The sequence below is a fragment of the Panthera pardus genome, unplaced genomic scaffold, assembly GCF_024362965.1.
Source record: "Panthera pardus isolate Hobbes unplaced genomic scaffold, ASM2436296v1 HiC_scaffold_2, whole genome shotgun sequence".
Taxonomy (NCBI): Eukaryota; Metazoa; Chordata; class Mammalia; order Carnivora; family Felidae; genus Panthera; species Panthera pardus.
In genome coordinates, this window is record NW_026526765.1 from 69,698,123 (window position 1) to 69,709,737 (window position 11,615).

The following is an 11,615-nucleotide window of genomic DNA, read 5'->3' on the forward strand; positions in this document are numbered from 1 at the left end:
TAGGCAGCATATAGTTAATTGGGTCTTGCTTTTTTAATCCAATCACCACTCTGTGCCTTTTCCCTAGAGAATTTAGTCCATTTACATTTAGAGTAATCACTGAATATTCTGAATTTGACTCTGTACGTACCTTTTCCAACCATATTTTGTTTATCCATTCATCTATTGATGGATACTTGGGTTTCTACAAGTCCCACCTGTAGTTCTAATCTTATTGTAGCCAGAAGGGCTAATCAAGGCACAAAAGGATTATACTAGGTGGTCATATGATCTGTTGTTCCTTTCATCCTCTTTAGAATAGTAACTTTATGTAGACACAGAACCCCTAAATAAGGTTTACATCCCGGGTAACCTAGTAATATTAGTGAGCTAGTCATGTGTGTGTGTGCTGGTTCTATGCCAGTAGTAGATATAACCATTCAGGAATACGTTATTTGCTTCTATACCTTGAATATTGATCTGGTAACCCTAATCATATTTTGTCTTTCATATGTTGAGCTTGTCTAAAATGTTTACTTTCTTTCATGTTACTGATTCCACACAGGAACTGATAAATTGAAAGAGGTAACCACTCTTCTGAAAATATAAATATGATGGGCAAGTAGATATTATTGAGACAAGATAGATTTTTGCCATTCTTGTGAAAAGTAGGGTGCTTTTCTTGCTGTTTTTTGATGTTTTGGTTTGATGGTGGTTCCTTTTAGAAGGAGGCTAAAGGGCAGGGGACTGAAGCAGTAGAAATTAACAGGAAGAGAATTGTGGTACATATAACGTTGGATAACACCTTAAAAAATAGTTTTCTATTACTGTTTTAAAGTGTTTTCTAAACTGGATGGCGACATACAGAAGAACGAAACTGGACAACTTTCTTACACCATACACAAAAATAAATTCAAAATGGATGAAAGACCTAAATGTGAGACAGGAAACCATCAAAATCCTAGAGGAGAAAACAGGCAGCACCTCTTTGACCTTGGTCAGAATAGCTTCTTTCTAGACATGTTGCCAAAGGCAAGGGAAACAAGCAAACATGAACTGTTGGGACTTTTTCAAGATAAAAAGCTTCTGTGCTGTGGAGGAAACAGCACAAATAAAAGGCAGCCTATGGAATGGGAGAAGATATTTGCAAACAATATGTGATAAAGGGTTAGTATCCAGATCTATAAAGAACATCTCAAACTCAACACCCAAAAAGACAATCCGTGAAGAAATGAGCAGAAGACATGAATAAACATTTTTCCAAAGAAGACATCCAGATGGCTTAACAGATATGAAAAAATGGTCAACATCACTCATCATCAGGGAAATACACATCAAAACCATGATGAGATACCACCTCACACCTGTCAGAATGGTTAAAATTAACAACACAAGAAACAACAGGTGTTGGTGAGGATGTGGAAAAAGGGGAACCCTTTTGCACTGTTGGTAGGATTGGAAACCGGTGCAGCCACTCTGGAGAACAGCATGGAGGTTCCTCAAGAAACTAAAAATAGATCTTACCCTATGATGCAGCAATTGCAAATACCATTAGGTATTTACCCAAAGGGTACAAAAATACAGATTTGAAGGGGTACATGCACCCCAATGTTTATAGCAGCATTACCAACAATAACCAAATTATGGAGAGAGTCCAAATGTCCATCGACTAATACATGGATAAAGAAGATGTGGTGTATGTGTATGTATGTATGTATGCTTATATATATGTATATACATATATGTTATACATATATGTAAACATACCTACAGTAGAATATTACTCAGCCATCAAAAAGCATGAACACTTGCCATTTGCAACAACGTGGATGGAGCTAGTTGCTATTTGATGGAGCAAATCAAATGAACATATGGGAAGGGCGAGGGGAAAGAGAAGAGAGGGAAACAAACCAAAAGAGACTCTTAATGATAGAGAACAAACTATGGGTTAATGGAGGGAGGTGGGTGGGGGATGGGTTAGATGGGTCTTGGGAACTAAGAAGGGCACTCATTATGACAAGCATTGGGTATTGTATGTAAGTAGTGAATCACTGAATTCTACTCCTGAAACCCATATTGCACTGTATGTTAACTAAAATGTAAGTTTAAAAAGGTGGGGGGAGAAATTTAAAAATAATAACAATTAAGTGTGTTCTAACAAGGAACTGTGACTTTTATTTTTCAGACTGCACTGGCACATTTAGAGTCTCTTGCAGTGGATGTTGAGGTGGCTAATCCACCAGCCAGTAAGGAAAGCATTGATGGCCTTCCAGAGACCCTTGTTCTTGAAGACCATACTGGTAAGGGCAAAGTTGGTCTCTAATGTCATATGACACATTACATGTGTAAGTATATTATCAATGCACCTGAAAGATAAAATACTGACCTTTAGAAACTCATTAGTTTTTTGTGAAACCAGATTCTGACAAACTTTCATCTAGTAGAAGAGTATTTTTAATTTATTAAGTGATGGGCTAGAATAAATGTTTCCCAGTCAGCTTTTCTACAAAACCAGTATTTATTAAATTCCAAATTGTCATGTATTGCAGAAACATGTTTGCCAATTAATCAAAGTCTGGTTCTTTTGTCTGTCATTGGTATCACCTGTGAGTTAATATGTTGGTTTTCAGTTTTATTAAAATTGAACTCTGTGGGATTGATCAGATCGTTTGTTGTTTTCAGCAATTGGTCAAGAGCAGTGCTGTCCAATCTGTTGCAGTGAGTATATTAAGGATGATATAGCAACAGAGCTACCCTGCCACCATTTCTTTCACAAACCTTGTGTCTCAATTTGGCTACAGAAGGTGAGGTGTTTTTTTTTACATTTTTAAAAAATATTTTAATAGTTCCTCCCGAAAGTTACTGGTGATAGTATCTTTTAAGCCTATTTTAGTCAGCTACATATTTATATTTATTTTTAATTAAGTGTTAAAAATTTATTACCTTTTAACATTTAGAGTTTAATGATAACATGAAACTATTTTACTTTACTAACATTGTCTAAAAAACAATATAGGCGATAATACTTGCTTGACATATTTCATCATTTCCAAGAATGATGAAATATGTCAAGCAATTATTTTATGCTGAAGCTAATTAGATCTCCCATCATATCCCTGAAATTTGTGTTTTCCAAAGTATTGCAAGCAAAAAGCCTTTGGCATTACTCAAAGTACTGTAATAATGTAGAGATATTCTGCTAATACAGATCAATGTCTCTGAAAATGTATATGAGAAATATGGTATAATAACCTACCAGGTACCTCCTATTCCAACTTTATATACTGTCCTTAAATATTTACCCAAAAATTTTTAACGATATTTGAATTACTTAAAAAAAAAAAAGAAAGAGTTTTACTTAAATGATCTCTCTGATCTCTATTTTTGCATAAGGACATTTATAGACAGTAAGGTAGAAATTGCCAAATCACTTTCACAGCTTATTTACTTAAGGATATAGCTCCCTCTCTTCCCTACAACCACTCCCTTCCTTTCCCCCTTCCTCCGCCTCCTTCCTCCCTTCCTTTTCTTTGCTTTCTCTCTTTTTTATTTTTTCAGATTCTGTGTCTCCTCTCTATGCCCCTCCCCTGCTCATGCTCTGTCTGTCTCTCAAAACTGAACAAACGTTAAACAATAATAAAAAAGATAAATAAATAAAATGTTGTTGTTAGGTCCCAGTCTGTATGGCAAGTGAACAAGAACAATAAATGCTTACTAAATTAAATTCTTGAATTGTAAACATTATATATATATATATATATATATATATATATATATATATATATATGTTGTACAGCCTTGAATTGTCATTGACTTGGCTATAACCCAAGGTAATAATCTCCTTGGTCTCTTTCTGTCAAGAGGCTTCTGTGTGAAGCCTCTCCTCTGGGGAGAAGATCCCTAGGATACAAATTTTTGTCCTTCATCAGCATGATTTCTTCAGCCTACTTTTATCAGGGTATCTCTTTGGGGGGAAAAAAACAGATTTGTGAGGGGATAATCTATCACCAGATGATACATCCCTATAATCTTTGGTCCAAAAATGTACTCTTAGTATGACTGCTTTCCCTGTCCTATCTAACCTCCTAGTTAGATTTCTTTTATCATTTAAAAGGCACTTAACTCTCCGTATCTTTTTGAAAAGGAATTATATGGCTAATAAAGAAGGTCTGAGCTCCATGTGTTTTGACATGCACTAAAGTAAGGCTTCAGTGTATGTAAGGGAAGCCCTGGGAGATGATTTGGTGTCATGAATAGGTGGATTAGTTAGGTCCGTGGTTTCTCTAATGTAGGCATCATGGATCAAATAATAAAGTTAATTCAGTTCAGGTGAGGACATGCCCTGTGACTTCTTGCTCACTTTCTGCCATAGCACCAGTGCTGAGCAAGGAGGGTAGTAGACTCTTGGTTAATACTGAATGAAATATGACTGACCTGAAAGATACAAACATGATTAGGAGACACTATTCACCCTCAAAGAAATTAGAATCTGATTGGGATGAAGAGGAAATTGCATCACAATTTTGCCTCTCTGGTTTGTGTGGATTTGAAGTTTTGTTTTTAAGTTATTTGGTTTATTTTTAGGATAATGATACTGTTTTTACTTGATGAAGATACTGTGTGGCAGGTAAGACCTTTCCTTTGGCTCTGAACTTGTTTTCTTTCCCCTCCAGTCCGGAACATGCCCCGTGTGCCGCCGCCATTTCCCACCTGCCGTCATCGAAGCATCTGCCTCTGCTTCCTCCGAGCCTGACCAGGATGCCCCACCTTCAAACGACAGTTCTGCGGAAGCCCCCTAAATCTCAACACTTGAATGAGATCATTCTATCAAAGTAAATCTGCAAATTCCTTCTAAATCTGATGTGCAAATAATTATATATAAATAAATTTAAAATGCTATATATAGTCTATGCCATAGTTTAGAAAGAAGAATATTAACCTTTCTAAACTAAATTTAGGTTCGCATAAAGTACTAAACATTTTCAAGCTGAATGTTGAAGCAGTGCATCCATTTTCTTTAGTTGCATATGTTGATATTAATTGTAAAGTCAAGCTTACCAATTAACCCTCTCCGGAAGAAATAATCACGTATGTGGCACACATTATTGGTTTTGTCTGAAGTACTGCCACTAAGTGATTGTAATTAAGCTCTCCTGTTTGCATCAAATGTGAAAACTGTGATCACAACAGTAGTAAAATTTGGTTTCATTGGAAATAAAGAGAATTCTAAAACATGCTTTTTCATTGGTCCCTTTGCTTTTGCTACATCAGAACCTCTTGGTTCATAATACTGAGTGGTTTTTTAGGAAGGTGTCTGCTCTTTCATCCTTGTTTAAAATTAGGACTTTTTAGAATGCCAAACAAAACCCAGAGTTTTAGCTAGAATATGACAAAATGTTTAAATCTTAAATGTAATCCCCCTGGAATGGTTAGGTAGTAAAATGAACTTTTTTTTCCCTAAATGGCGGATGTGCTTAAAAGTAAGGTTAGTAAAGCGTGAGTGCTTTACGGTGGTTGGTGCTTGAAGTAAGGTTAGTAAAGCTTATGAACAATCTGGCGTGCTTAGTGCTTGGTGTGATGAGATGAATTAGATGGCCTTACGAAATCCTTTCTACTTGGTTACAGTTATACTTGAGAACATGGCACCTTTGTTTAATAAATATTGGTTCTTAATTTATAAACTTATAAATAAATACATTTATAATAAGTGTAAGTGTAAATACATTTAAGTATATGTATTTATTTATAAATTTATAAATATTATAGTTTAAAATAACCTTGGTTCTGAAATACTTCAGAAAGTCTGAAAACAAGCATAAAGTGTTTCAACATCCATTCTGTTGTATCCTGAGGGGAAATCTGATCCTTACTAGAAGGTTAATTGTACCAACTTGTATAAAGGATAAAATTGATGGGGTACAGAAAAGATTTGGCCACATTTTTTACAATATACCTAAACCTTACTGTGTTATAATTTATTCCTTTAGAGAATTCCTGAACAAGGATTATTCATACTACATTTTTAGCATTTATTTCTTTACACTAATTTATTCTAATAAAATTATTCACCTGGAAATAAATGATAAAAATAGGTAGTTTCAGAGTAAGCCACAATGAGCCCTGGGTGAAAAGGAAGTAGATTTATATGATCACCTAGTGACTATGAGCAGGACTGAACATGTAACACAGTTCCTTTCTTGTCTTTCTCTAAAATAGAGAAAAGAAGATCCTGACCCCAGATTTGCCCTCTGAAAGGGTTGTGTTCACATATTTCTATAAAAGTGAGGAAATGAGCTTTCCTTAGTTGTTTTTATGGGAAAGTTGACACTTGGGGTCATCCATAATTATATAACCGCAAAATAAGATTGCACAGTTTTCCATTTAGGTGATCACACCCAGTAGGCAAATAATGTACAAACAAGGACATAATATTTAACTTACAGATGTGATTTGCTATCAGCACCAGAGAATGATGTGTGTTAGAATGCCACATTTGAGCAAGTAAAATTGTAAAGCACGTCATGAGTGTACATCCATCTGAGTAGTACGTTGATAATTTAGTTTGGACACATAAAAGGAGTATTTCTATGGCTTCCCAAATGCAAAATTACATTTTATTTGTGTAATTTTCTCTGAGTATTTATATTCCATCTCGTTTCTCCATTCTTAAATGAATTTTCACTGTTGGCACATTTGAGGCTTAAATATAAGGAACATAACACTTGCATTCTAATTTTTGCATATATTGTAAATGTGTGTCTGGTATTTACAGCAAAATACTGTGTATCCTTTTATGGGTAAAACAAAACTGAACATTGCATGCATGTAATGTGGTGACTTTGTAATTTAGGGGTTCTTTGGGGCTTCTGTGACTTTGGAAGTGCTTACATTCAGGCCTTAATGTTGCATTAGCTAGCATGTTTTCCTTCTGATGTATATAGTCACTGTTGTATAAACTAATCTTTGCTTGTTTTCTACTCTGTGATCTTTCCATACCATATTTCATTGATGATCAGTTAGTGTCAAAGAGTCAAATCAGATTAAAATTAATTCTCATGTGTATATTGTGGAACTTTGTGGCTGGTGTGATTTTTAATTTTTTTCTTTTCTTTTTCTTGTTTTCTCTTTTGTTGTTTCCTTCCTTTAAGTAATATTGATCAGTTGTGACACTCGTTAAACTGACATTGCTACAGATTCCTCTGTAGTAAGTAAGCCACACATTATATTTAGGCAGTATTAAGGGACGTCAGTTTTCTTCTCCTAGATAGCAGCTGTCCCAAAGAAAATATTTCTTCTTTGCCTGTTAAGATTTAGCTATTATCTGCCAGTTGTTAAGAGGTTTTGGTTCCAAACTCAACCAGCAGTGTTGAGAGCTGAACTTAAGATAACTGTTGTACTTTTTGCTTTCCATCTGTTCCTATCCTTCATTCTTGGCTCCCTACTATCTGTAAACAGCTGCTATGAAGGAGAAAAGTTGAATTAGAGTTGGCTTAAAAATTTTCTTCAAGAAAATTGGAATTTTAGGATTTTCATTGTAACAAGTTGATACAGGCTGAGGCAGAAAAGTTCAGATACCAAAATACAGTTTGATTCTCTGAAACACTGTTTGGATCCTTTTGGAAAAGTTAAGGAATATATGAAGGTAAATTAGGAATAAGTATAAATATTGATAAAAGTATTGTTTCTCTTATTTCTCTATGTTAAGTGACTTGACCTAATAATTTTTTTTAACATTTTCTTCTTCCTTGTAATATGAATGCTGATATTTAAAGGTAGATCCATGTGGTTTTCTGTTGTGTTTCTTAATTGTTTATCTCTGAGCTAACTAACTCTTAAGATTATTTGTGATTTGGATTTATATATAAGCTGTTAAATATGTATGAACTGTTAAAATGGAATGCAAGTTTTTCAAAAGCCCAAGTCTAAATGTAATGATTGGTTTATTGTTCAACAACCCCAGTCCATCATTTTCCGTGTAAATCATAAACAATAAACAGGATGTACTCAGTGGTCCTTTCTAATATTTAATTGTGCAGTCACATCACTTCTATAATTTAACCCCTGAAGGATTTAGCATTAATGGCAAAGAACACAGCTATTAAGAGAGTCTGGAATAGGCTCCTGGGCACATGATTTTTTAGTCCTTGAACTGTGACCTAAGAAGGCCCTAACAGAGAGCCCAGCTGTGCAGAAGTAGTTGGTGGACTTCTGGACGGGCTCTGAAGGAGCAGTGTCTGCCTTCTCCTGCCTAATAATCTTAGCAATCCTGTGGGTTCAGCAGAGCCTGATTTCCACACTGACTCAGGACTGCAGAAACCCTCAAAGTTTCAGGACAGAGGTCCACCTCTCCTCAGTGGTTTCCTCCAAATCAGGCATAGGACTGTTACCAAGTCTACCTGTTTAGGAACATTCCCCGTGACTTCCCGAGGATTCACAGACCTCACCCATTTCAGAAAGGTAAATTGAGTGCTGATAGATATGCACACATTACATTAGAAAACTAATCATTCTTTTTAGAAGCTTTAGAATGTTTAGAATTATGATTCTCCCTTAATAGAATAAACGTGTGCTAGAAAAATACAGTTTCAGAGCAAGAAAGGAATGCTACATCTCTTTGTTAGTGCCAAATCATTTTATAATTGTGTCATATGATTTTCATTCACCCACTGCCTCCAGAGTTAGAGCCACTCAGCACTCCTACAAGGGATGGATTTCATTGTTAGAAGAGTGTCACCCAAATGTTCCTAAAACAGCACACGTGTGATACTAGACAGAAAGGTCCTGTCTCTTTTGTGTGGTCACCTCTTCATACTTTCCCTCAGGCTTCGTGTTTTTCTCAGTTCTTAACATGATACCCTTCCAGACCAACCTGGCATTGGCTCTTTCAATCGCTCTCTTAAAATATGTTGCTCAGCACTGAACACAGTTCTTCTGTGGTCTGATGAGAGTATGGTCCAGAGGCGTTATTGCCAGCTTCAAAGTGATTCTCATGACTGTTATGATTGGAATATGTTGATGTTACCTATTATCATCACCATCATCATTAGGCAAGCATATCTATTGTCTTGCTGACTTTATAGTCATTGCTAATAAGCCAAGTCCATCCTAAAATTACTCACACAATTTCTTCTTAACCTAATTGAAGGACTGCATTCATCCTTATTAAATTTAACTCATAAAATCCTTATGAATTCTGATTCTTAGCCTTGTGTCAGTTTCAGTTTTTGATGAAGCATGCCTTTAGTTATTTAGTGGCTTTCTCAAAGTTGTTCATAAATATTAAATAGAACAAGATGAAATACAGACCCTTTTAAGAAAACCACTAGACTGTACTCTAGGCGACTTTGATCCATTAATCAGTACTTTACAGTTGTTGAAGTGCCTACCAGTCACTTAGGTGTTCATGGTTCTTCATCTTGCCTAAAAGGACACCATAAGAAATTGGCTGACAATCTGATTGCACTGTCTATGGAAGGAGCCTAATCTACTTACTAATACATTAAATCAAGAAAGGAAATGAAGTTAGCTGGAAATGCCTTATTTTTTTTTTTTTAATGTCTTTAATGTTTATTTTTGAGAGAAAGAGGGAAAGAGAGGGAGAGAGAGAGAGCAAGTATGGGAGGGTCAGGGAGAGCGGGAGACATAGAATCTGAAGCAGGCTTCAGGCTCTGAGCGGTCAGCACAGAGCCCAACGCAGGGCTCAAACTCAGTAACTGCGAGATCATGAGCTGAGCCGAAGTCTTAACTGACTGAGCCACCCAGGTGCCCCAAGGAAGTGCCATATTCTTAGTGAAACCACAGTACCTCCTTTTCCAACTGCTCACAGACTGTCTGTTTATTTATCTGCCCTAGAATTTGATAAGTGTCAAGCTCATTTTTATAATTTTTAGAACCTACCATTTTTTCCTCTCAAAAATTGTGATATTTGATGTAACATGACCCTGACAAGTCACTTAATTGTTCTGCTTCTGTTTTTTCTATAAAGTAATGAATCTAAATTATAGGTTCAGTACTACTGTTTGTGCATGGGAAAAGGTTTGAAAAAAATGTTCTCTGTTGATACGCAAAGTCATGGGGAAATATGGTTGCTTTCCATCACTGTTCGATTTTTGGTACTACCTTTTAGGATTGATGAACATTTCAGATGAAAATCTTACAAGCGTCTTAATCACCTTTCAGAAGTTGAAAGATTCTGACAGGGGAACTTTATTAAATAGAATAATAATTTTACTAAAAGGCTTCATGCCTGGATATGGCAGTTTCCTCCATCTTGTATTCTTAGTTTATAATCAATATGCAGTTTTTATAGTGAAAATTGAAGATGGGAAGGTCTTTATCTTTTCAGGAAGATTCCACCTCTTAGTCACTGTCAGTAAGAGAAATTCTGCAAGCCATTATGATTTCTTTTCATTATAACGCAGCATTTCTTGTTAACAAAATTCATTGGAAAAAATGCATTTTTACATTATAAAACTAGTTCCCACTTACGACATGCTAAGTATTAGACATTGTTCAGGCTCTCTGTTTTAGTTCATCTTCATAATGAATCTGCAGGGAAGGTTGTTTCATTCCAACTCTACAAATTAAAAAATTGAATCCTGGTTCTTAAGAGCTCAAGGATTCTTTATAATTCATGCCATCTTCCTGGATAGGAGCAACCTATCTGATCACTGTTAATATTTAGGTAATTTGTTTGAAATGAAGTCTGAGTTTTAAAAATGAGGGAAAAAATGGAGTGGGGGAGCTGTTGAAAATTCTAGAAAGTATTTTGTTCGTTTTTCCTTGCCATATTATTTTGGTAAATTGTTACAGAGAGATATTTTTGCCTTAAGTAATGTACTGCTGACTAAAGCTCTAATGTCCTCTTTAGTAAAGTTTTTTAGTCATCATTAAGATCTGATGAGAACCTCCTAGCTGCCTGACAGTTTGGGATCCTTAAATTATCCTGCCGAGACTCTGGCCTGAGATGTATGGCATGCTCTTGTCTCTTCAGCCAGTGCGACCTCACTAATGTAGACACCTGTCTGTAAGTGACTTAGCCCTACCCTTTTCAGAAGTCTCTGGATTTTTTCCTTAATTCCCTGAACAATTGTAATCACGTCAGAGTAAAGAACCTACCCACAAATGGTTTCATCAGTAGGAATAGACATTTGACAGAGCGTTTCCTTTTGATTTCAATCCTTAAATGCTATTTTAAATTCTTTCCAGGCACTTAAGCTATGCCCTAGTTCCATTTGTCTTTTACTTATGTTGCTGTTGTTAATAGAACCCAAGTGTTAATGGCTATTATAAGGGGCTTCACTACATACCATCATCCTGACCAACCAGTCTTTGGCCTCAACAAATAATTCCTCCTTTTGACTAGCTATTCCAAGTACCCTCAAGCCTGAGGAATCTATAGTTATGTTGCTATGTTTGTAGGTTGAAGATCTCTTAGGAGGTTTTGGCCCTGTGACTCCCAGCAGATCGTGATATCTCACAACCAGGGAAGTTGGAAAGTTGATCTTCCAGAGATGGGGCTGAGCAGAATGGAGGAAAGAAGAAAACCTAAAAGTGTTTTACCTTATTTCCCGTGCTCTACTTTTATTACTTTTCCCTCCTACTCCATGTGTTCTGTGGCATTTACACGTAAGCAT

The 11,615-nt window shown here is 35.9% G+C and overlaps 1 protein-coding gene across 2 annotated transcripts in view; it reads left to right on the forward strand.

The window, feature by feature from the left end:
• PJA2 (praja ring finger ubiquitin ligase 2) overlaps positions 1–7,989 on the forward strand; it is a 69,507-nt gene extending 61,518 nt beyond the window's left edge. For both annotated transcript variants that reach the window (XM_019450526.2, XM_019450527.2), the window contains 3 exons: positions 2,165–2,279; positions 2,662–2,783; positions 4,653–7,989. In XM_019450526.2, coding sequence (XP_019306071.1) covers positions 2,165–2,279; positions 2,662–2,783; positions 4,653–4,778 — 363 coding nt within the window. In that variant the 3' untranslated portion in view covers positions 4,779–7,989. The remainder of the gene's footprint in view (positions 1–2,164; positions 2,280–2,661; positions 2,784–4,652) is intronic.
• The last annotated feature ends 3,626 nt before the right edge of the window (positions 7,990–11,615 follow it).